At 31.9% G+C, this 27,671-nt stretch overlaps 1 protein-coding gene across 2 annotated transcripts; it reads left to right on the forward strand.

The window, feature by feature from the left end:
• The first annotated feature begins 1,152 nt into the window (after positions 1 to 1,152).
• LOC139485137 (uncharacterized) lies at positions 1,153 to 27,492 on the forward strand. 2 transcript variants are annotated; one of them, XM_071269347.1, is made up of 13 exons: positions 1,153 to 1,369; positions 12,863 to 12,962; positions 14,760 to 14,906; positions 17,285 to 17,350; positions 18,395 to 18,577; positions 19,631 to 19,819; positions 20,236 to 20,316; positions 21,184 to 21,240; positions 21,857 to 22,033; positions 22,434 to 22,610; positions 23,508 to 23,549; positions 23,968 to 24,024; positions 25,611 to 27,492. In XM_071269347.1, exons 1-13 carry the CDS (start codon positions 1,355 to 1,357, stop codon positions 26,813 to 26,815), a joined length of 2,496 nt encoding a protein of 831 aa, XP_071125448.1. In that variant the 5' UTR covers positions 1,153 to 1,354; the 3' UTR covers positions 26,816 to 27,492. The 2 variants fall into 2 exon arrangements, with proteins under 2 accessions (XP_071125448.1, XP_071125449.1); XM_071269348.1 differs by lacking the exon at positions 1,153 to 1,369 and adding an exon at positions 4,031 to 4,098.
• Positions 27,493 to 27,671: the final 179 nt, after the last annotated feature.

Below are 27,671 nucleotides of genomic sequence, written 5' to 3' on the forward strand. Positions count from 1 at the left end.
AGCTCCGTTGGAAGTTGGTCATGATACTATTTGGCTTTAATTTTTAAAACAGAGTAAAAAAGTACTAACACAAAATATAACTGTTTTATCCAGGTTTTTATCTTAAAAAGTGGTAAATTTCGAAAATGTTAACATTGTCGCTAATGGCAGAATAAATAGTACCGTTTTCCCTATAGAGTCTCATGATCAAATTACTTAGGTAATATAAAGATAAGACAAATTATTGTAGACTATCCGGAATAAAGTGCAAAATGTGGATATTGGGATGCGATTCTTAGAATTTTAATAGGACGATATATGAATAAACCAGTAAATATCATGTTTTGTATGAAAAAAAAGATATTTAAATCGAAGATAACAGACTTTCGATAACTTCCCTATTGACAAAAAAAAGTTTGTATATTTTTTCCATCAGAACTGAAGAACCTTTGGAAGTTAGTTCCTATAACTTATTTCAAAGTTTGATATAGAAGAAATATGTTTGAGTCTTTTGTAGACGAAACGCGCGTCTGGCCTATATACTAAATTTAGTCCTGGTATCTATGTGATGAGTTTATTTTTCCCTTTTCCCCCTTATTCAAATATAGGTGATGATGTTATTTATATCTTGAATTTATTTATAAAATTTATCAAAAAGACATAAAATACTCGCACTTTCATTTTTTATATCAAAACTCTAGGTTGGCATTACAGTTAGATAGATCATATAATAGGGAACATGTGAACTACGTTTCAAGTTGATTGGACTTTAATACCTTGTCAAAAACTACCTTGACCAACAACTTTGACCAAAGAAGTTAACATGAGGCGGGACAGACGGTCGCGCGGACGAACGACCGGACGGACGAACGGACGTGACGAACGGACGAACGAAAGGAGTAACAAACGGACGCACAGACCGAAACACATAATGTTCATAAGTGGGGCATAAACATCGGAATGATTTATGTTACTAGTGTACAAATGGTGAACTTTAATAAAATATTGAGTCTTAATCCATTGAAAATCCTAGGGTATATTGTGCAAGTGGTTTTTTTTAAATACATTCATTATTTTGTTTAATATGTGTCAATCAAACATATTCTATATAAATAGAAAAACAGAAAACCATGACGTTATATACATTTCTTTTTAAATGAAATGAAAGTTGCATATTCTCTTTAAATATCTGGGTAGTTCTGGTAACTGTATACATTCTCCAGGGTCGAACTGAGAATATCAAGTTTTATAGTATATTCACGATAGAATAACCTAGTTAATAAATACAAGACAAATACTTGCAGACTATTAGATCGTGTTCAAATTCGATAAAAGCAGTAATTTTCGAACACCAAGTTACAGCACAAATCGACATATGAACTCTTCTATTGTGAGTAAATATTAATTTTATATATTTTATGAATACTTACTTCCATTTATGACTTTTGAACACCGGTATACAACTGTTGCCTATATGTATTGATACCCAATCCAAAAATGTTAATGTACCTCTTTTATTGTTCTGATAATGTTTTTTACCATTACTTTAATAACAGATAGTCATAGTCATGAAAATTGAATCTCATTATCACCCTTAAATGAACCATTGATTGTTGAAAAAAGTGAGTTATATATAATCAAAATGTCTGTGATGGATAGTCATCTCATTGGCAATCATAACAAAGTTATTTTTATGGTATAACATATCCCTTTCATAGATATATCGAGGAAATACAGACAACTTGTAGTATTCTAGCTCCAAATCAAATATTACAATTGATGAGTTGTGGAATTGTTCTTATGCAAGGGTTCATTTTCGTTATTGTATAATTATATATGTACCACCCTACGCCTTGCTGTGAAATTGTTGGATACTAATCCTTAATATAAAGTGGATTTCTATTTTGATTTTTTTTTGGTATTATTTAGTAGCTTCAATTTCTATTTGTATTTTGTTGACAACGTATTGTTATGTATTTCTATTTTCTTTTTCGATTATATTAGAGAAAAATAATTTTTTTATGTAAGTAAGTTTAAGCTGTTTTATATTGAATCTAGAGGCTTCAAGATCTTGTTTCTCTTCTGGATCTAAGTACATTTTTTGTTATATACTTATAATTGCTCTAGTGTCTCCATTTAAGGGTAATAATTACTTCATTGTAAGCTATTGTTGTTGCTTGCGTACGCTTACTTTTACAAAAAAAATCTTCTGTTGTTACCAACATATTTAATGTATTTTTGTGGAATAAAATGTGGTCAGTTTCAATAAAATGATAAAGCCAATTAGAATCAACGTATTTAAATTAGGTTCATTTAGGTGATAACTACAGTAGTGAGCAGAAGAATTTTTATAGCACAAAAACAAAATCAACACAAAAATTGATCCTGATTTTACCCCTTTCATACGAGAACCCGCGTACAAATTTCTTGACTATTATTTGATACATGTCAGTCTTTCATTTTTCACTTTTAACAAATATGACAATTAATCAATCAATCAAATCAAATCATTTTATTGGTGTAAAATCCAAATATTGGATTGTTACAAAGACAAACATGACAATCATTACAAACATTCAATATTTAGATTTAAACATCATACATATTATTTAGATGTTTTGAAGGAGGTTATACTTTTGCAAATTTGAAAGTACTATTACAAAAATTTATAATGCAATTGTTATAAAATACATCATAACAAATACTATAAGAAACGTATAAAATAGTCATAACTTTGTTACATCGACCAGTTTTTCTTATCAGTAAGGCTATTTCTTAAAACATATAAATCATTAACTCCCTTTACAATAATTTTAGTTATGTCATACTCATTAAATGTAAACATATATACAAATTTTTCCTCATCAGATATTTTGGTGAAATCTGGAATTATACTCTGTACTTCCTGAAAAAAGTGTTTGCCTACATTCTTCTAAAATTTGACATTTTAAAGCAAAATGATATTCATCTTCTACCTCCTTTTTACAGAGAGGACATAATCTTTTTCTTTCAAATGTAATTTACGGTGTCTACCCTGTTCAATATTTAGATAACTATTACTTATTCTTATTTTTATAAAATTTGATATAATGTATCGATCCAAATCTATTAATAAAAAACATTCTAATTTGTAATCTTTTTAAAATTTTCAGTATGTTCTTAGTTTGTTTCCATTAGGGTTATTTTGGTCGTTAAAAAGACTGTCTTTCATAAAATCTGTATACCGTTCAGCTAATTTTTTACCTACAGCATTAGTAAGGCGTTATTTGGAGAAAGTAGTTTGATTTTCGCATACATGATTGAATCCTATTTTTGAAAGAGCATTTTTTAATTTGACCGCAAAAACATTATTTAAATTTAAACTACAATTTTGGATCTCAATGCTCTTCAACTTTGTACTTTATTTGGCTTTTTTTTTTTTTTTTTTTTTTTTTTTTTAACTTTTTTGAATTCGAGCGTCACTGATGAGTCTTTTGTAGACGAAACGCGCGTCTGGCGTAATTACAAAATTTAGTCCTGGTATATATGATGAGTTTATTTATAGGCATTTGAAGCATAACTATTTTTTTTTTTGCATTCATCAAATGGCACCAATAGCCAACAGAAGCCTTTTGTAGTATTAATAGCAATAGGTAACGTACATATTTCTGCTAAAACTGCAGTGTTTACTGCCGCTTTATTTACACCCAAAAATATTTAGCAAATTTTTTTTAAAATTTTCATGGTAAAAAAGACAAATATCTACATTCAAGACTTGAATTATCTTTAACTAACATATTAAGTGCCAATATTTCACTATAATAACGTGATATATAACATGAAACTTAAATAATTAAACACGAAAGTAAACACTTCTTTTGAAATGATGATCCAATACAAACATTATAAAAAGCTAACTTCATGCACCCGGAAGGTCAATCTTAATCAAAAAGGTTACCAAAAACTCATTCATGGTACATTCTGTATTTATCTGTATAAACATGTCATATATAAAAATAAAATACTTTTTTTCACTGGCCATTTAAATATGAAAAGTTATACTGTTAGTCATATCGCTTAAAGTAAATACACGTCAACTTGGAAGTACTACACATTTGACACAATGAACGCCTGACAAAGGTACGTACATTCCAAAATAACTGCATTGTAGTAATAATCAAGTTTGTTATATGTGTCTGGTTTTTTTTTTATTTGCAATGATATTTATTATTATTATGGCAAAATAATGACAAATTACAAGGATCCGTTATACACAAAAAAATGAAAATTCTATTTAAGTTGTCAATGATAGTTATCAAAGGTACCAGGCTTATTATTTAATATGCCAGACGAGCGTTTCGTCTACATAAGACTCATCAGTGACGCTCAGATGAAAATAGTTATAAAGCCAAACAAGTACAAAGTTGAAGAGCATTTACGATTCAAATTCTAAAAAGTTGTGCCAAATACGACTTAAATAATCTTGTATAAGAAAATCCTTGATATTTCGGGAAAAATCATACTTTTGTAAAAAGTGAACTTATAAAAATGACCATATAATTGATTTTCAAAGTGCTGACTACTGGGCTGGTGATACCCTCGGGGACGAAAATTCTCCGAGGACGAAACGTCATACAGTAGTGGCATCGACCCAGTGGTGTAAACAGTTATCAAAGGTATCAGGCTTACAATTTAATACGACAGACAAGCAAAGGAATTATTTGTACTTCACTACTCAAAATGCCCTATACCAAGTCAGGAAAATGGCCATTGTTATATTATAGTTCGTTTCTTGTGTGTTACATTTTAGTGTTATATTTCAGTTGTGTCGTAGTTCTCTTATACTTGATGTGTTTCCCTCGGTTTTAGTTTGTAACCCGGATTAGTTTTTTCTCTATCGATTTATGAATTTCGAACAACGGAATACTACTGTTGCCTTTATTTAAAACTTTGTTCTAATAATTTTAGATGCTACTATCTTTACCACTGTTTTTAGCTCACCTGGCCCGAAGGGCCAAGTGAGCTTTTCTCATCACTTGGCGTCCGTCGTCCGTCGTCCGTCGTCCGTCGTCCGTCGTCCGTCGTCGTCGTCGTCGTCGTCGTCGTCCGTCGTTAACTTTTACAAAAATCTTCTCCTCTGAAACTACTGGACCAAATTAAACCAAACTTGGCCACAATCATTATTGGGGTATCTAGTTTAAAAATTGTGTCCGGTGACCCGCCCAACCAACCAAGATGGCCGCCATGGCTAAAAATAGAACATAGGGGTAAAATGCAGTTTTTGGCTTATAACTCAAAAACCAAAGCATTTAGAGCAAATCTGACATGGGGTAAAATTGTTTATCAGGTCAAGATCTATCTGCCCTGAAATTTTCAGGTGAATCAGACAACCCGTTGATAGGTTGCTGCCCCTGAATTGGTAATTTTGAGAAAATTTTGCTGTTTTTGGTTATTATCTTGAATATTATTATAGATAGGGATAAATGTGAACAGCAAAAATGTTCAACAAAGTAAGATCTACAAATAAGTCAACATGACCAAAATGGTCTGTTGACCCCTTTAGAAGTTATTGCCCTTTATAGTCAATTTTTAACCATTTTTCGTAAATCTTAATTATCTTTTACAAAAATCTTCTCCTCTGAAACTACTGGACCAAATTAAACCAAACTTGGCCACAATCATCATTGGGGTATCTAGTTTAAAAATTGTGTTTGGTGATCCGGCCAACCAACCAAGATGGCCGCCATGGCTGAAAATAGAACATAGGGGTAAAACGCAGTTTTTGGCTTATCACTCAAAAATCGAAGCATTTAGAGCAAATCTGACATGTAGTAAAATTGTTTATCAGGTCAAGATCTATCTGCCCTGAAATTTTGAGATGAATTGGACAAGACTTGGCCACAATCATCATTGGGGTATCTAGTTTAAAAATTGTGTTTGGTGATCCGGCCAACCAACCAAGATGGCCGCCATGGCATAAAATAGAACATAGGGGTAAAACGCAGTTTTTGGCTTATCACTCAAAAATCGAAGCATTTAGAGCAAATCTGACATGTAGTAAAATTGTTTATCAGGTCAAGATCTATCTGCCCTGAAATTTTGAGATGAATTGGACAACTCGTTGATAGGTTGCTGCCCCTGATTGGTAATTTTAAGGAAATTTTGCTGTTTTTGGTTATTATCTTGAATATTATTATAGATAGAGATAAACTGTAAACAGCAAAAATGTTCAACTAAGTAAGATCTACAAATAAGTCAACATGACCAAAATGGTCTGTTGACCCCTTTAGGAGTTATTGCCCTTTATAGTCAATTTTTAACCATTTTTGTAAATCTTAGTTATCTTTTACAAAAATCTTCTCCTCTGAAACTACTGGACCGAATTAAACCAAACTTGGCCACAATCATCATTGGGGTATCTAGTTTAAAAATTGTGTCCGGTGACCCGGCCAACCAATCAAGATGGCCGCCATGGCTAAAAATAGAACATAGGGGTAAAATGCAGTTTTTGGCTTATCACTCAAAAACTAAAACATTTAGAGCAAATCTGACATGTGGTAAAATTGCTTATCAGGTCAAGATCTATCTGCAACAACAAAAGAAAGAGAGTTTTTAACGACCTCAGCTGGCTATACAACCCTTGCACAATCAACTGAATTTTGCAGAAATCATTAATAGGATAGATTGCCCTTATATGATAATTTTTTATTACCTTTTTGGTTTTTTTGGCAAAGTGGGGGGGGGGGGGGGGGGGGTTGCGCAACAACAAAACTACTTCACAACTTTCTCATTACTTTGCATTTCTTGTTAGATAAATTTTACAAAAATTCTCCTCTGAAACAACTGTTGAATTTAAACAAACTTGGTTTAAATCACCACAAGGATATCCAGGGACCACTGTGTATGATGACCCTGCCTGCCCACATGGCTGAAATAAAACATAGGTTTTAAATGCACTTTTTAGTATCTAAACGACAGTACAACAGTTGCGTTTATCATGCAACAATTGTAAATAAAAATATCAGGTGAGCGACACAGGGTCCTTGGACCCTCTAGTTTTTAACGCAACTGGCTCAAATGATCATAGTAAGATATTGCTGTTGTTTGGCGTACGTTAACTTCTACAAAAATATTCTCCTGTTGTTACCAAATGCTCATTTAAAGTACTATCTGTTGTTATGAAGTGGGAGATATTATACAAATTATTGCGTAAATCGTGATACAAGAATACATTTTGGTATAATGGCTGAATTATATTTAAAAAAAACCCAGCTTTTTTCAATTTTATCATTTCTATCAACTTCACAAGAGATATTACTTATTTAGTTCCGATCTAGTGCATAATCTGGTGAGAAAGACAGGTTGCTTTCTCTGATAAATTTCTAACTGACAGTTCCTGTTTACAAAACTTTGAATTTTTCGAAAAAACTAAGGATTTTCTTATCCCAGGCATAGATTACCTTAGCCGTATTTGGCACAACTTTTTGGAATTTTGGATCCTCAATGCTCTTCAACTTTGTACTTGTTTGGCTTTATGGATATTTTTGATGAGTCTAATGTAGACGAAACGCGCGTCTGGCGTACTAAATTATAATCCTGGTACCTTTGATAACTATTTACACCACTGGGTCGATGCCACTGCTGGTGGACGTTTCGTCCCCGAGGGTATCACCAACCCAGTAGTCAACACTTAAGCGATTAAGTGTTGACATGAATATCAATAATGTGGTCATTTTATAAATTTCCTGTTTACAAAACTTTGAATTTTTCGAAAAAACTAAGGATTTTCTTATCCCAGGCATAGATTACCTTAGCCGTATTTGGCACAACTTTTTGGAATTTTGGATCCTCAATGCTCTTCAACTTTGTACTTGTTTGGCTTTATAAATATTTTGATATGAGCGTCACTGATGAGTCTAATGTAGACGAAACGCGCGTCTGGCGTACTAAATTATAATCCTGGTACCTTTGATAACTAATTGCATGTACACAAACCCGTACAAGGAAGGTCAGGTCAGTAGCATTTACAGTTACCAACACCGTCGGATTTCTTGTATCCGCATTTCAAAAGTTCCTGAAAAGAGATGCAACGGCAGTCAAAGAAGTCCATTTTGGTTTCGAACTGTCATTGTCATTTGCTTTCACCCAAACCCAGTGTTCAGGACTTGGTACCTGTTGAATGTCTGCTTTGGTATGCTACTCTTTTGATGTGTTCCAGAAGAGCATATCTGGTAGTCGTAATAGCAGCATAAGGCTATTATTATTTTTCCTGTTTGAATGGTTTTACACTATTTATTTTTGGGGCCCTTTATAGCTTATTTATTTATTTATTTATACTATTGTTTCAGAATAGGGAGGAGGTTTGGTACCATTAAATGTTTAATCCCGCTGCAAATGTTTGCACCTGTCTAAGTCAGGAATCTGATGTACAGTAGTTGTCGTCTGTTTATGCAGTTCATAGGTGTTTCTCGTTTCTCGTTTTTATATAGATTAGGCTGTTGGTTTTACCGTTTGAATGGTTTTACACTACTAATTTTTGGGGCCCTTTATAGCTTGCTGTTCGGTGTGAGCCTAGGCTTCGTTTTGAAGGCCGTATCTTGACATATAATGGTTTACTGTTATAAATTGTTATTTGGATGGAGAGTTGTCTCATTGGCACCTAAACCACATCTTCCTATATCAAAGTAAGGAAGAGCATCTACACAAGTACCTAACACATTTGATGTCATGTACTGAAAGCCAGTCTTTATTCCTTCCAAAAGCTGTCCACTATTAGTCCACACCTATTTCGAATACTGCAAGTCAATAGGCTACTACATCCATGTCAGTACTACTTAATGAATGGAAAACAACACGTTTAATAATTTCATGCGTCCGAAGCGCTTTTCTGGATTTACTTTCATCGGGAACGCTCAAAGCCAAACATTTGAAATCCGAAGATGTACAAGTACCGAACCCGTTGAAGAGCTATATGAATAAAAATACCTAAAATGAATAGCCAAATTCATCTAAAGTCAACTTTGCTGAGGGAGTTGAAACCTTAGTTTCTTAATAATTTCAAATTTAAGAAATTTAAAATGACTTTTTTACAACCATTTTCAGCATCATGCTTAGCATGGGAAAACATTCGTGTATCTGCTTCTTCATGGTAACAAGGGGATAGCTGAGAAGTATCTGTATTGATATTTCAAAGAACATTTCCACCTTTAGTAACATTAACACTTTTATCAGTCTCTAAAGAATCAATTCTGTCGGCAAGAAGCTTGAACAATTCAGTTTTGTTGTCATTTTCACGTAGAAATCCTTATCGGTGTAAGATTTTATGTTAGGCAGTATCACATCATTTCTATAGTCATCAAATGTTTTTGCTTCTAAAGGTAATTTTGTCTTTTTTATATTTGTATCATTGCATCATTGTATATCTTACTTTTTGAACTAGGACAAGTTTATTCATGTGTGGATTATTGGATACTTTGATTGAATTAATGTTAATGCTGTACCAGCAATTCTAAAACGAAAGAGTTTTCGACCCAAAATATGACCGATAAAGCAAACTCTATTTACAACATTTGTTTTACAAGACAACAGATATTATGAATTTCTGTCTGGTTGATTGACATGCGGGATCATCAGACACAGTTTGCTTGCAAACTAAATACTTCAATAATGATTTCTTTCAAGTAAAGTTCCAATTGACATAGTGGTTTCAGAAGGAGAATATTTTTTGTAAACGTAAACGGACGACGACGACGAAAAATAAGTAATAGCATTACTTCACTCGGATCTTTGAATGTGAGCTTAAACCAAAAATATTTGTAAAGTAAAGATCTTTGTATTGACAACTGAAATGACATTGACATTTTCTATTGAAAATAACGAATCCGTGTAATTTATTACATTGGCTTTGATAATAAAACAAAAGCATAAAAAACACCAGACAGACTAAATAAACTTGCTTACACTGTCTTTTTTTGTATTGACTTGACTATGTCAGTCGTTTATAGGGTCTAATTTTAGGACTATCCAGTTGACGAGCATTTTCTTTTAACGAAATGACTAAAAATACGAAAGGAGTAGGTTCAGTAAGACCCCTTTTTGGCCCCAAAATATAGCAGTTTTACAAAATTGTTGGAATGTAAACCTTTAGTTATTTATTAGACAGTAGAATGCTTCTGCTACATAAATATGGGCTGTTTTTGACAATACAATGCACATATATCCGGTACTAGCACCATTAAGTCATGCTAAATTATACTGAAATCCTCATAATTCTAGCATTTTAGTTAAATTTTAGACGGTTTTCGTGTAAAACGAAAGTGGCCGCATTCGTGTTCATCCTTAATATTGAAATGTAAGTTGTATTTTATGATAATACATAACATATATAAAGGTTGAGGATGAACACGGATGCGGCCACTTTCATTTTTACCAAAAACCATCTAAAAAGTGACATTTTTCGGCATATTAGGTAGATTTTTCATATTTGAGCTTGAATCGGATCGTTTTTAATGACTAAATCTGTTAAAATCTTTTACGTAAACTAATTAATTCAAATAAAATAGACACTTAAGTGTTTAAAAAGTGGTCAAAATCTTTCGTCAGATGAACCTGAAATTTGAGGCCAAAATCGGTCCTTACCGGACCTACTCCTTTCATATTTAAATGGCAAGTTTAAAAAGTAATTTATTTTTGTATTTAACAATTTCTTTCACATGATAACAGACAATACCGTAAATGAGCATTTGATAACATTTAAGTGGCACATTGACCTTCCGTGTTATGATGTTAAATTCTTATAATCTATGTATTGTAGCATCAATTAAAAAGACACGTTTGCTATCGTTTTGATTTATATAAAGTAGATATACTTCACGTCATGATAACAAAATAAAAGGAAAGAAACGTTGGTCAAAGTACAGGAAATTTTGCTCGTGTGTTCTCGTATGACAGGATGATATGCAAAATCAATTATTGTTTTTAAGTTAATTTTAATGATCACGTTTTCCAACAAAAACGTTGAAATCTATCTGATTTGCCGCTGATGGAAATAGAATAATTACGGAAGTACACATAGGTCCCATTCAGGTTAATTTCGGGTTAACAGTTGTAGAAATAAACTCATCATAGATACCAGGATTAAATTTTGTATATACGCCAGACGCGCATTTCGTCTATAAAAGACTCATCAGTGACCCTCGAATCCAAAAAAGTTAAAAAAGAAAAAAGAAAAAAAAAGCCAAATAAAGTACAAAGTATAAGAGCATTGAGACCCAACAACAGTTTGTAAAAACAAGAAGATAAGGCTAAAGTGACTGTGTTCTTACAAATAAGGATTTATCCCGGGACTAAAACAACATTATATCAACTTCATATAGCAAAGCATTGCAAATACTACAGTGACTTGACTTTAGTGTTGCTATCCGACTATTGCAACTCATTCAAAATTCTGACCAAATTGCAATTTGTTTTATAAAATCAACCTGTTTAACTGGTCAAAATTTTGAACAAACTGTTCAGTCAAAATATGAAAGTGAAAGGTGATAAAGTAAAACATACTTACAATCCCATAAAACTTTAACTCCACTTTAATGTTGTGACAAAATCAGTCTAACAGTTTGTATAGATGTATTATAGTCATTACCATGCAAAAGGTGAAATGTAATTTTGAATTGCTATAAAAATGTCCAAACTATGCTTTCATATAATTTTTCTTTTGAAAGGTCTACTATATTTATAAGAAACAGACATCATTTGAATTAAAACATCATATATTCATTAAAATATCTGTGAAATAACAATACTTTATTGATAAGTTTCCATGGGGAGATAACATAAAACATTATTCTTTTGAATAAAAACTTTTTGAAAGTAAAAATGATTATCTCCCCATGGAAACCTCCTACAAACATATTGTAATTTCACACATTACTGAATATGAAATCTTTTAATTCACATAATGTATGATTCTTGTGAATATAGAAACTTTTCGAAAGAAAAACTATATGGAAACTTAGTTTGGACATTTTTATAGCAATTCGAAATTACATTTCACCTTTAGCATGAAAATAACTACCAAATATCTAAACAAACTGATAGACTAAATTTTCGCATCAACAGTAATGTGGAGTTAAAGTCTTTTAGAATTGTAAGTATATTTCTATTTTATCACCTTGCACTTTCACGAATTGACTTAACAGTGTGTTAAAAATTATGACCAGTTGAACAGTTTGATTTTATAAAACAAATTGCAATTTGGTCAGAATTTTGAATAAGTTGCAATAGGTTGAGAGCAACACTAACAGTCAAGTCACAGTAATAAATGAGTTTATTATCAAATTGTCAAAAGAAAACCGTGTGAAGCATACTTGAAGAGAAGTCAAAATTAATATTTAGATCAAGACATTTTATTTGTCGTACGAAAGGTTTGTAGCATACTTCCGAACACTGTTAAACTCAACTGCAAACCAATGTTATATCTTGCGGCTTTGTTCCACATGGTTTGCCTCCACACCAGATACATTATTGTAATATACACTTGCACTGCTCAAAATGTTCTGGACTTCGATCGTTCGTTACTTTTTTTTTTCGTTTCCTCTGTTTGTATGCGAAATTATATTCTCCTGCCTGCGAATCCCTGTTGTATTTAATATAACGTTGTGTTGAAAACTTCACAATATTCAAATGTCATTCTAAACCATGCACTTCAGCAGAGAGCCCATCGTAATTTTGCGCGAACCATCGCAATTCAGCGTAAATATTGCACTTCTGCACTTCAGCATTCCCTTCGCACCTCTGAAACCTACATATATATTTTGTAAACATGTTTGCGATTATTGAAAAAATGAAATACGAAGTAACACTCATTACTAAAACTGATTATTATCGTTCATTTTTATTTCATCAGATGTCGACAATAATAAAGAAGATTTGTAAAGTATGTGGAGAACTAAGAATAATTGAGGATAATAAATGCACACACTGCCAGTCAGAATATGATGATGAATGTATGTATAACATTTAAAAGTCAACATATAGGAAGTAATGATATCTCTCAACCGTGTTTGTTAATTTATAACTTCATTTGCCCCTGTTTGTCTCACAATGATAAACTTTCGAATAAACTTCATACTTGTGAGTCTAGAATAACAATGTTTACTTATTTTTGTTTGAATGAAATCATCCACCGACTCCCTAAATCACAGTGTTTAGTTTTTTTTAGTTAATGATTCTGAGGGAACTATAATGGTTTTAGATCTGGGTCCGGAATAGAAAAATGTAACGTGAACAATATTTTTTATGCTTACCAAACTCAAGGCATCATAAAATCGTTCTGAAGTGTAAAGCAAATTTCCTTTAATGATAAGTATTTCCCAAACGAAAAGTTATTGCCATGTTCCTGACTTGGTACAGGTAGTTTCTTATGAAGAAAATTATGGAATATAAAAAAGAAGATGTGGTAAGATTGCCAATGAGACAACTCTCCACAAGAGACCGAATGAAATATAAATTAACAACTATATGTCACCGTATCGCCTTCAACAACGAGCAAACCCATACCGAATAGTCAGCTATAAAAGGCCCCGAAATGACAAATGTAAAACAATTCAACTGAGAAAACTAACGGCCTAATTTAGGTACAAAAAGATGAACCAAAAAAAAATCGAACACATCAACAAACACAAGCCTTATGTATGACATGGCGATAATTTGCCATGAAACAGCATACATGAATACATTTCAAACAGACTCAGTTCGAACAGTCTGATTATTCACTAAATGCTGCATGATTAACGTATAAAACATGTAATATCACCAAATCACAGTACGTCGTATCCGGTTGCATAAGAAAAAGGGTTGAAAAAATACTCCTTTGAACTTGACATTTGTAAGAACGCAATCCTAAATTTCATTACAGCAAAAAATTAATGAGTAATAACATATATATTAGGTGTTTTTACTGTACCAATGTTTTTTCCATTTAATGTTTTTATAGATTATTTTGGAAACTTGAGCTTACATGGTTATTTTAAAAAGCGTGCAGACAAAAAAGAGGCGAACGTTTGATTGGTTAACTTCCAGCGATGGACATTTTCTTATATGCAATGAAATGTTATTTGAAATTTTGTCTGTAGTACTGGACATGATAAAACTTTACCCGTGCTAAGAATTCCTTTATTTGAATCAAAGATCTATTCAAAATACTATCATACATTTCGGCAGATTGAAAAATAAAAACTTGTTTCAACAAAGACCACTCTACAAGATGAAATGTACATTTCTCTGCAAGTTTTAACTTTAATAACTGCGCTTAATGTGGTAGACCTAGGTTAAGGGAAATAACTCTTAAAATCATCAGTATGTTTGTTTCAACCATTTTCAAAAACATATTCTAAGCTTCTAGGTTACATAGATTATTTTCAATCTGTTTCAGGTAAATGCTTAAAATATATTGACTTTTACAAACGCTTGACTGATTTAAAGAGTTATCTCCCTTAACTTAGGTCTACCTCCTTAAATGTTTTAAAGTTTCAAATACCTGTTTTTTTAAAAGTCGGAATTTCGTAGAGTTGTCATAAAATAGTATTAAAGCAAAACACTGGCAACAAAACAATTAATCAAAATTTCTAGCTTACATGCAGCAGTAAATGCTTTATAGTAAATGTTTATTCAGAGTACGCTTTTCAGTCCTTACTAATATGAACAACGTGGTAAACGTCTGTAAAAGTGCAATTTGTACAGAAGTGTACGTTAAATTATAATCCTGGTACCTTTGATAACTTTTGCATTACTTTTCTATACAGTTGTAGCTTCAATATGGAGTAAACTTGAGCAGAAAAAGGTGTTACCGGGTATAACAAAACCTAAAGCTGGATATTTTGGAGTAGACAGACCCAAATCAGTTGACGGCTCTTTGTTGAGAAGGAATAGTGACGAAGAAAACAAGTCTGGTAATATTTATTAATTCAAAAACAATCAGTTCCTTTTAAGTGTTTAGCATTGTTATTTGAAATATTTTCAAGTATTGCTTTAAAAATACATGCGAATAGTACATTATCAAGACAACCTGTAGCACACAATTTGAATAACTTATATTATTCAAATATACAATAACAATAATCCTTATTTCTCACAGGAATTTGGCTCGCTTATTGTGGAAGTCGTCTGATAAAATTCGCGACGGCCACATTTTCATCAAAAACAAAGACTCGTAAAAACACAATGCAAACAACAAAAGTAGCACAACTTTATAGTAAAGCAATTGTTTAATTACAAAAATATAGGACCTTTATCTACAGTTATGCCATTGCAGGTGGAGTTTTAACTCCCCGAGGCTATCACCAGCTCAGTAGTCAGCACTTCTGTGTTGACTTGAGTTATCATTGATTATGTTCATTATTATAAATTAACTGTTAACAAAACTTTGAATTTTTGAAATACTAAGGCTTTTCTACCTCAGGAATAGATTACCTGAGCTGTATTTGGCAAAACTTTTAGGATTTTTTTTATCCTCAATGCTCTTCAACTTCATACTTTATTTGTTGTTCTTTTTACATTTTTTTATCGAGCGTCACCGATGAGTCTTTTGAAGACGAAACACGCGTCTGGCGTAAATAAAAAAAATTCAACCTGGTATCTATGATGAGTTTATTGACTAAGGTTATCAAGTAACGAAAGTGTTATGTTATCTGCGGATATCGGTTAAATGTTATAACGTTTTGAAGAAAATCTGTCACTGTTGATTCGTTACACACTAATGAAAAAAAGGAAAGAATTTGCATATGAATTTATTAAAGAGTCCAAGAAGTTTCTTTTCGTATAATAAAGCACAATATAGTGCATATACATATATTTTGTGTACAACTGTTTACTTCATCACTCATTTAAGAAATAATTCATGGAAGCCATAGATTTGTTGGAAATTTACACATGGCCTGGGCCGTGATATTCGAATTTTATCCTGAGCGTTAGCGAGGGATAAAATTAACGAATATCACGGCCCAGGCCATGTGTAAATTTACAACAAATCTATGGCTTCCATGAATTATTTCGATTCTAATAGGACAAATACGATCATTAAAAAACTGAAGCGATGATGGGTATACCTTGTGAGAGGCTGTTCTATTTTACCCACTGTTCGATAAATGTAAAACAAATCTAATAAACCTGCATGAATGATTTCTGAACTAACCGCTAGAAAAAAAATATGATTACTTTTTTTACTTCTCAGTAAACCCAACATTTGCAATTTTAAATTTACATTTTTTATCGTAAGCTACCGTCAAATTCACTGTTGACATGTTGTAACCCAACTTCCGAAGCAAGGTTGTCGGCTCTCCGGACATTCCCGAAGTCCTGCGTTTGATTGCCGAGTTTATGAGCTTCGGTCCTTGCTTGGAAGTTGGTTGTATTAACCAAGGAGCCGCCATGTTGACTTGCTGAAATCAGTAAATGTGCGAATAATACAATAGAACAGAAAACAAGCAACACCTACCTCAATACTTTATTTTAATGCAATTGTATCCGAGTTTAGAAGGTACACGCAATAGAAAAACCTTCAGCTTTGTCGTTTTCATTCGTATGACGTCATGTTTTGAAATGACGTTAATGCGCCAAAATCATTACTGGAATTTCGCGGAATTTTAATTTATTTTGTTTTTGTCCATTTTCCGTTCTCTAATGTGTAAATTCTTTTTGTTATGCGTCAGAATCAGAATAAATGTTCTGAAGGGTTTTATTCAATTGTAATTGTTAACACAGCGAAATCCACAACCGTTTACACATAGGTTACGATACATGTGGATTTACGTGGGAGGCATATTTAAACAGCCATTTGTGTACATCTTGGAGTCTGCGCTAAGTATAGATATATTGAGAATTTTATCACGGTGTTGTTTACAAAGCGAAAGAAGCACGTCATATTAGAATTTGTATTTAATGTTCAAATATTTATCACAGATACCAGAATTATAATTTGATACGTCAACAATTGTAAATGCGAAACAATGTGTACACGTTTTATATGCTTGCATGTAGACCTTGGCAATACCATAAAAACGAATCTTTGTAAAACTGCAAATCACAATGCGAAAGTATTAATAACAATTGTGCATACTAACGATAACATTTCTGAAGGGGATCATGACTTAACAAAGATTGAGTACTTACAAGCTAACATTCAGAAGTAAATTTTAGGACAACAAGTATGTGCAATAGTAATGACAGCTGTAGAAGTTTATACAATTTATTCAGTTTGCATTGATAATCCATTAATTTTTTAAGCTGAATAATGAATTATCAACTAAGGCTATAACCATACTTATTTCAGATAAATTCGACAGAGGTCAAGAATCAAATGACGATTCAAGCAATTACTATAATGTAGAATTGAAAGGTACGAATTAACAAACACTAACACACTTACACACACTTACACACATTTACACACACACACACACGCAAATACCCGCATGCATGCACTATAAAAAAGAAAACAGATAATACCAATTGAAGTGTTGTTCTCAATCGAAAAAGATCGTTCCAACTTGATTATACCATTAGGTGCAGGCGTATCTATTTCTTATCAATAAAGTTCATAACATGCATTAAGAGTAAAATAAATTATACATTTTAGGAAAAAGAAATAACAGCTTATAAGTTCATCAGCACTATATGGTACAATAAAAAATGAAGATTTGCAATGCATGACACATGTTTGAAAAAGAAAACAAAAGAAGGCAAAAATGCCTCGAAATGTCGCAGTCCATTGTAGTGTTCTCCGACTCGAAATCCGTGTGTACCAATTGTATCATTCGTATTTTAAAAACTTGACAGATATGCACCTCTGGCTTATAGTCATCCATACTTAACGCACTTACTATTTTCCCAAGAGCTTCATACTTTTTAAATGTATTAGTCATCATATTCATTTAACCAAAACCTCTTTCGTCTTTTAAATTTCTAAATTTTTTAAACTCTTGGACTTGAACCATTCACGACGTAGCAGTCTTGTAGTATGGTTGTCCAATATTTAAGCTTTTTTTTTATATGCATGCACTGAGTACTTGTGATTGATCAATACACTTACAATGAATACTTAAAAGGGATTTGAAAAACTGTCAATTCAACACAAGGTATACAAGTCGTCCCACACGAAATCATCCAACTTTTCCCCAACTCGTCCCACTTATATAAAGGGTAAAATCTATTAAATTGACTCCTGTAAACTTGCCCCATTTATGGTACATATAATATATGGATGATGGTAAAGGTATTATATCTAGTCCTTCCTGTAGCTCGGTGAATTTTATGAACTTTTTTAACTCTTCTCTCCGGTGATCATGATCATCGGCTTTGAACAATATTTAGATTGCAGCAGTTCACTAATTTGACAGGCTTTGAAAGTTACTAATTAACAACTATTTCTGCTTTAAAATAGATAGTTATGTTGAAGCTATACACGATTTTGAGGAACGGAGACCGGGAGAAATTACAATTCGGACTGGAGATATAATCACACTTTTGAACAAGCAAGAAGACGGAAACATGAGAGGAAGACTTGGTAAATGTGAAGGGTTATTTCCGTCATTGCATGTCAAATCATATGAGAAAACAGAAAAAGGTAAGATTATCAAGTTAAATGTTATAATTCAAATTCAAAATAAGCTATCGGGATATTAATAAAAACAAAAGCGAGAGCAACAAAACATAAAGAGGCTATATAAACAAAAATAGAACTAGGGCAACATTAATGTTATTCTACCTCACGCAACATTAATTGCAGCATGGACAGCACTAGAAGTTTATAAACACATACGTATAAAATGAAGTTGTATTTGGAATACCAGCCACGCGTTTCGTCTACATACGAATCAACAGGGCGTTCCAATCAGTCAAAATAAATACGAAGTTGAAATTTCAATCCTGGTATCTAGGATGAGTTTTTTTACATTCATTTTATATGAGATTCCTATTTAAAAAAAAGTGACTGTTATATGGAAATATGGTCACCTTGGTTTTTTTACCAGCATGAAAATCTATGTTTTTTATGAACTACTTTGATTTGTTCAAAATACTAGCTTATTACTACACAAAGAATACATTCGGCTAAACCTTTTGGAATTTTGGGTCATAGATGCTCTTCTACCTCGTAATTTATTTGGCTTTTTAAACTTTATTGATTTGAGTATCATTTTAGACGAAGCTCGCGTCTCGGGTAAAAAATTAATGCTGGTATCTATGAATAGTTTATTTAAAACAACTGGGTCGATACTACTGCTTTAAGAGATTTCTCAATAAAGATATCACCAGCCTGGTAGTCGACACTTCTATGTTGACACGAGTTATCATTGTAATGGTCAAACGTATACATTAAATGTTTATAAAACATTGAATTCAAGATGATTTATCCAATGAATAGATTACCTTAGCTGTATTTGGCTAAACAATCGGAATTTCGGGTCCTCAATGCTCTTCAGCTTCGAACTTGATTAAACTTATTTTTTAACTCATTACAAATCGAATATTATTTTCAACAACAATAAAAGTACTACAATTCCATAAATATTTTCATTGTTTAATTTGGATTAATCAAATTATAAATGACCACTTGTTTTCTCACGTTCATCTGTTTAAAATTAACGTACGCGTTCTTAAATATAATGATATATTTTAGACAAAAGACTACGCATAGTTGAAAGAATGGTTGTTGACACTACTGTTAGCGATACATTGGTCTTGGAGGTTGGTTGTGAAGTTGGCTTAATCAACAAAGCTGGTTACTGGTACTGGGTTGAGTATAGAGAAAAGGAAGGATGGATTCCGGTTGATTCTGCTGATTTCGTATCCAATATACATAGGCAAGGTACACTGTTTTACAGATGTATAAGTCAATATATGTAGTACATGAAATAATATAAAGTTGAAAATAATGCAATACTAGTGATTTTATAATATGCTAAGATACTATATCTACATTAACGGTTTCATATTAACGAACTTCAAACTAAAAGTTATTCCTTTGTTTATGCCATTTTATAAAACAACTTAGGTGTTCACATGAACATGATGCGTCATTGTAACTAATTGTGAAATAGGTATGCTATTCAGTGGACCGGTATGTCAGTACCCAGAATAGATTTCATATTTAGGCCATATTTACATACAATGGATTATTCCTTTTCCGAAGATACATCAAATAGGTATTTCAATAGGAAAAAGAAAGAACAGTAAATTTTTTATGCTTTTTTTTTCTCTCACTTTTTTAATTCATTTATCCAGAACGTTCAGATATAGGACCGGCACTTCCTCCTCGTCGAATAAGGTGCAACTCCAGCAATATGTCAACAAAGACAAATCAAGGTATTTCAAATATGTAAAACAAACAACTTAGTTATTTTAATGATAGCATAAAGAATGAGAACAGGGCTTGAGTCATAGAGACAATAACCGAACAAAGAGCAGAAAACAGCGTATGGCCACCAATGGGTCTTCAACGCAGCGAAAAAAAACCAAATTCTATATTTAGGTGTAAAATCAAGACAATTTTTTGTTGGGTTATATGTACAAAAAGCAAAGGTTTACTTAATTCACACTAAAATCTCAACAGTTTATATTGTTATGTATAGCAGATGTTTTTCATCTCATAATATAAGCATTTCATCAAGACATTTCCTTTCTACGATTTTTTCAATCTTTACCCTTCAATTATGCCTATTAAACTAAACAGTTTTGCTAAAAATATTCGTTAAAAAAGCACGCACTTGTTAACAGCTTATAACTTTAGGCTTAGTAATGAAAAATAATTATAAAATTTTAGTGCAGTTATGCAAAACTTATTTCTGCAGTTCATGTACGTTTCTTAAAAAACATATAGCTATGATCTGAAATAAATAATGATTCGATTTGAGAATTCATAGTATAACTAACATGAGAAATTGGTTACATCTCGATGGTATTTTTCGTTGAAATTCTACAGATCAATAAAGATAAAAAAAAAAAAAAAAAGATTAAGAAGAATCACTCCCAATTTAAAATAAAATTCAGAATGGAAATGGAGAATGCGTCAAAGAGACAACAATCCGACTCTACAGAGCAGAAACCAGCCGAAGGTCACCAAAAGGCTGATACTAGTAATAGAAATGTTATTTCAAAGTTTTAGAATGAATACTTTATGCAAACGAAGCTTGTTGATGACATTCGGTCAATTTTATTGTGTCATGTTTTTAGATACATTGCCCTTGCGTCCAGTAAGTATGCCGACTTTTTTGACAGAACATACTCAAGGTAAATATATAGTCATTTTTATTCATTCTGTGAAATACAATATAATAAACTAACAGCCTGGAATGACATAAACATTCTTATGATAAATATTGACTATATATTATCAATTGTGGCGTACGTACAGAATTTAAAATGACTATGTTGATGACAAATTGTCTTGAAAAACACGGAAATAGTCAATAATATAAAGAGATAAAGTATAATATAAAAGAAGTATACTGCAGAGAAATAAGTACTATGCCGACAATTTCATAATCGGGTCCTAGTTGTCTGTTTTCAAATGTTCAGAAGCTCTCACTTACCAAAATAGGGAGACAATTTTTTACGCCGTATAATTCTGTCTGTACATGTACAAATAAACAACCACGAAACAACATCATCATTTAAGAAAGATCAAATCAAAATTATGTTATATAATGGACTGTTGAAAACTGATTTAAAAAAAGTCTCACAAAATTTTACATTCTTTCGTATGGCGTCCTTTTTTTAATCTGTTACCTTCTAAGGAATTTGAAATTTCATTAACAGAATAAGAGCAGATGGTTTTGTTATGAAATTGATAAACAAAATTTTATTTATTGTTTTTTCATTTTATAAAATATATTTTTTTTATTAGAGTATGTGGAAGCACAATGCGATCATGAAATTGATGGAGTTGATATTCTCACATTTGTGAAAGGAGATATTATTACAGTAACGGATAGAAAAAGTGATGGTTTTATATATGGACGAATTGGTACAATGGAAGGAAAATTTCCTGTAGATTATGTTAAGCCGTTTGAAAACAATCCAGGTAAAATCAATTTTTGAATGAAAATATTTTAACAAATGAGTGTTTAGATAAATAATGAGTATTTGAACAAAAGTGTGTTCTGATACCAATTTAATCATTCCATTTTTAATTACAAAATTCAAAGTTAAAGTTGTTTATAGATGTGTAAATGACGAAAAAAACACGCCTGGCTTACACACTGATAAGCCTAGAATATGTGACAACATTACAATATACTGTACTTTTTCAGACGAGGAATATCGTCTAAAGAAATTGGAGAAACGTTACAATAACATATAAATTTATAAATTTCGAATACGGCTTTCAAAATTATAAAGAAAGTCATGGTTAAAATCAAGTCTGTCAATAAACGACATGGTATCATTTAACAGGTAAAACAATATGATGTCTTATCTTTTAGAAAGGCAATTGAAAGTTGTATCATCCCTTGAATGTAATTATGACGGCATATTAAAAGTGCAGCCTGGAAATATAGTTACATTAAAAAACAAATATTCAGAATACTACTGGGTGGAATTTAAAGGAAATGAAGGATGGGTTCACGTAACGTGTGTGGATTTTGTAACAATGGATGAAGGTATGTATAAAGCATTATAAGAAAGAATAAAACGAACTGCAAGGTATTGTCAAAAAAAGAATGTCCATAAAATTAACAAAATGAAACGTTAAAACTATCGTATTCCTAACTTGGTACATAGATTTATCGAAGAAAGTGTTCGGTTAAACCTAATTGTATAACTAACTAAACCTCACTCTTGTGTGACAGTTGTATATAGATATGTAATATTGACATTATCGGTGTAGTTTTAAGAAGAAAGGGACACAAAACTAATCCACCTGCTAATTATTTTTGGCTTTGACACTGATGTTTGGTTAAAGAATTGTACAGGATCGTGAATTCATGTATCAAACTGTTGCTGTTTGAAATAAACCAGGTTGTATATCCACTGATATTTCTGCAATTCAATTACTTTGAATTTGTTTCAGTAAATGATTCTTTAATAAGACAATACATAATTGTAGTTTTTGTGTATCGGATTTATTTTAACATAAGAATAGTCGTTAATTGTAACGTTAATCCTTTATTTGTTTTAAACGAAAGTGTTTGCATAATAATTATGATGTACATAGTTCAATTAGAGTTGTAGCTGACTATACAGTTTTTTGTTGAAATCATTGTTGATACCTGTCTTGTCCTTTGTTGTTTTTAAAAAAAATCCCGTTGACAGTTATACCATATATCCACTTTCTATAATAATACAACCCCTTGCGTATACGCGTAGACAAAATTAAGAAACTCATCAGTGGGTGATTTATACATGATGATTATTATTATTTCATTTATGTATTTTAGTGTTGAATGGGGTCTTTTGATAGTAAGTTGAACTCGGGGACGATCATATGAATGCTATGGAACATCTTTATTTTTTTTTGTAAATATTTCACAATTATAATCTATAAACTTTTCTTTCAGATTCCCCACCACCAAAGCCTCCTCGAAAAGAAAGCAACACAGGTAATATGTGATTAAACTGAGGATAAACACAAGTCTATATTTGTCTCCTAGATTTTACTTTCAGTTATTGAATAGAAATATACATTGAGTCGATATTAAAAACATTTAAGATATTGTAAAACAGTAACAAAACAAATAAAACCTCAATAAGTTTTATTGACGATATCAGTATGCTTTGATTACAAAATAAAGAGAGATTTGGTTATTTCAAAAACTCATTTGCATTGACTTTTGTAAATCTATTTAGACACATTTTCTGGTGGACAATGCATTAAAGTAGCTTTTATACATTCAAATGTACTATCGATCAAAAACATTGTTTGGTTATTTTATGGCTAAAATATAAACAACATAATGTACTAAGCTGTTGTGGTCAGTTTAAGCATATCAATCTAATTTAAGATGTTTTTATTCGTAGATGTTGGACCGCCACTTCCACCCAAACCACCAAAAAAAGGACGAGGCAATGATATTGGTATGTTCCTTAATAGTGTTTAAAAATTACATGGTTCGTTTAATAGAACTACCCAGAAATGTGAAATTTGTTTTGTCTTATTGTTGAAGGCCGTACGGTTGCCTATATCGCTTAAATTTAACGTTTTCTCATTGCCAATCATACCACATCTCATTAATTATATATTTCTATATTTTGTTTTCGATATGAAAATAACAAATAATGGGATGATCGTATCTTTGATACTCGCTGGACGTTAAGCAGCCATACACCCTCCTCCTCCTCCACCTCATCATCATCATGAGCTACTTTGAGAACCCAATACTGATTGGTTTTTATAATTTGATAATTTTAGCTTTAGTTTTCATCATGTTTGCAACACTTGTCAAATACATAAACCAACAAACATTTCATTCATTAATTCATCGCCAAAATAAAGTTTGCATATTGAAAGTTGAATTGCATCATATCTCATGTTCAAATCAAACGATATGCGCTAAAAACCTTGTTTTTATTCAGTGACCTTTTGTAACCAAGGACAAATGATTAACAAAGACGTCGAACAATTCTGTAGAGGATTTATTTAGTTACGTTTTGTCAATTCTGATAAGGTCCCTGTCTTACATTTTTACATATTACAGTCTGTTTTCACAATTATTCAATTTAAACTGTAAACTTTAAATGGTTTTCTGCAATGGGTTATGTGACAGTTCACAAGATTTAAAACATGTTTGGCGTTGATTTTTGTGTTATGACAAAGTTAATACTTGGTTGCACTGTTCATGTACAAATCCCGTCTGTCCGCACCGTTAATGTTAGTAAGGGATTTTTTTCCGAAAAATTGTCTTTCATCATTACGTTGACCTACTGCTTGCCTGCAACAATTTTATGTCCAAATTAATTAAGATTTGCCATTGTCCTATCTCGGAAATATGAAAATTAAACAATATTATACTAACTAAAATGTGGTTATGGGTTCAAAGAAATGTTTCACGAAGAAAAAACCAAGATCTGTTGGTTTCTGAATTATAATCGTTGAAACTTTGTTTAAGTTAAAATAATACTTGAAGTACGGGCTATAGTTTTTCATAATGTCGTTTGATTGTGCATAATTTTTCATGATTGTTATAAAATGTTTAAGTTATTATTCATGCGTACTTTCTGGATGATTCCTAGACATGTGCCCCTGGTGTATTCTTTTGATAAAGAATGCAAATTATCCCCTGACTTTTATTTAGAATTCCTACCATTATTGGTGCAAGAAGTCATATGAACTAAAAACCAAAAAGTTAAACTTTTTGAAGCTAACAAAAGCTGCTAAATTTTATGAAATTCATTCGGAGAGTCGCCATTTATCAATAGATATTAACTAAGAACTGTCGTAAGTTCAACACCGTACATTTGTAATTTAAAATACAAAAAGAAGTGCCAATGACATTGTGTAAATGTGTTTATATGTACAATACGAAGAAAAGACATGGCGTAAATGACCATTTAGAAAATCTTTATATATGGAGGTAGTTTTGATAAAAACGTATCTTTAGAAATGATATTGACATTTTATAATAAACCATACATTTTTTGTATGTGTTTTTTTTTATTTGTAGACAATAAAAATGAAATACGAATCATTATGCTAGGGAAAACCGGATCAGGAAAGAGCGCTACTGGGAATTCTATCGTAGGAGAAGGAATTTTCAAATCTCACATTTGCGGAAAATCCGTTACAAAGAAATGTGAAAAATTTGATGGCATTTGTAATGGCAAAAGGTTAGTGGTAATTGATACGCCCGGTTTGTTCGACACAACATTATCTCATGACGCAATTAGTGGTGAAATAATTCGCTGTGCTCATATGTCATTACCAGGACCACATGTGTTTTTGATTGTCCTCCAGATTACACGGTTTACAAACGAAGAAACAGTAGCTTTGGAACAATTGTTCGACATATTTGGTACATCCATGGGGAAATATTCCTTGATAGTTTTCACAAGATCAGAGGAATTAGAGAGAGAAGGAAAATCTATCAAATCCTTTATTGAAGAAGCAGGCTCACCTCTCACCGATTTCATTAGGAAATGTAAGGACCGATATATTGCTATAAATAACACTGCAACTGGATCAAGCAAAGCTGAAATGGTGACAAAATTAGTAATGGCTATATCTGAAATAGTAAAAGATAACACTGGTGACCATTTTACCAATCAGATAATTGATGAAGCGAACAGAGAAGCCCTTGTCTTACAGGAACTACAGAAATCATTTGTCATACAAGATAACGACGAGGAAAAAGATTTTGACGAAGAGGAACAAGATACTATTTCATTAGACAGCCATGATTCTGGAGTGTCTATGCCTAATCAACCTATATATGATGAAGCATATGGTGAATATGATATGAAGGAGACTGAGTTAAACAAACTAATTGATAAAACTGATAGAGAAATAAGGAACAATGAGGCAATTAAAAGCAATCTACAAGAACTAAATGAAAAAGATGTTAAAAATATCGATTTCCAGCTAACAAAGAAAAGGAAAGAGGTCATAGATATCAAAGCAGATCTAAACAGTATGCTTAATCTGTGTCGTATGTTGGAACAACAAAAAGGCGAGATAGAGAACAAAACAAAAATCGGTATTGAAGAACGAGATTTACAATTGAAGCAGCTACACAAAAGAAAGATAAAGCTTGCGAAACAGAAATGTAATCACGAGCGACAACAAATGAAGCTAAGACAGAATCTTTCAAAAGAGTCTGACAGTTTGCAAACAAAGCTGAATACACCACAAAACGGCTGTTTGATTATGTAGATTTCGAGGTTCTGGAATATATTGATTAACAAATCAATCGTGGTGATTTTAATAGAAGTGAAACATTTTTTTAGTAATTTAGGTTCAGCATTTCAGTAAGATATTTTCATTGTGCAAATTGAATATTTATGACACCTCGGATTGCAGTACCATTACAATTTTTCCACCTCGTTCTCCCTTATTTATATATTACAAATGTTCACATACTGATATTTAGCACTAAGGCTATGCTATTATTGTTTTGAAACCAGATGGTAAACACAAAACGGAAGTCTTGGGCCTTTAATATTAATTTTATGCAGATTTTACATTTCACAAAATGACCCTCAAATCATAACATGAATAATCAATTGATTAATATTCTCTCCACCATTACCAAGTCAGGAATATGGCAGTTGTTATCAAATATTCAGTTTCTATGTGTTGGCGTTTGTTTTGTAGCAGTTCAGTGTCTCTGTTGTTCCATTGTTTTCCTCTGATAGATGATGTGTTCCCCTATTGTTTGTGACCCGGACTTAATTTTGCTTAATCGATTTATGACTATTAAACAGCAGTGTATTACAGTGACTGTTGTCTTTACTCTTCAAACATATAATGTAAATAAACTCATCATAGATACCAGGACTAACTTTTAAATATACGCCAGACGCCAGAAAGTTAAAAAAAAAAAAAGAAAAGCCAAATAAAGTACGAAGTTGAAGAGCACTGAAATCTAAAATTCCTAAAAGCGTTGCCAAATATAGCTAAGGTAATCTATGCCTGAGGTAGAAAAGCCTTAGTATTTCAAAAAAATTCAAAATTTTGTAAACAGTTTATTTATAAATATAACAATATCAATGATAACTCATGTCAGCAC

The sequence above is a fragment of the Mytilus edulis genome, chromosome 8 (genome assembly GCF_963676685.1).
Source record: "Mytilus edulis chromosome 8, xbMytEdul2.2, whole genome shotgun sequence".
NCBI classification, from domain to species: Eukaryota; Metazoa; Mollusca; class Bivalvia; order Mytilida; family Mytilidae; genus Mytilus; species Mytilus edulis.

Excerpts from the sequence above, each read along its gene's own strand:
- LOC139485137 (XM_071269347.1), top strand. Across the intron at positions 19,820-20,235 it reads ATCCAATATACATAGGCAAG|AACGTTCAGATATAGGACCG; the intron begins GTACACTGTTTT and ends TCATTTATCCAG. Across the intron at positions 23,550-23,967 it reads TCGAAAAGAAAGCAACACAG|ATGTTGGACCGCCACTTCCA; the intron begins GTAATATGTGAT and ends TTTTATTCGTAG.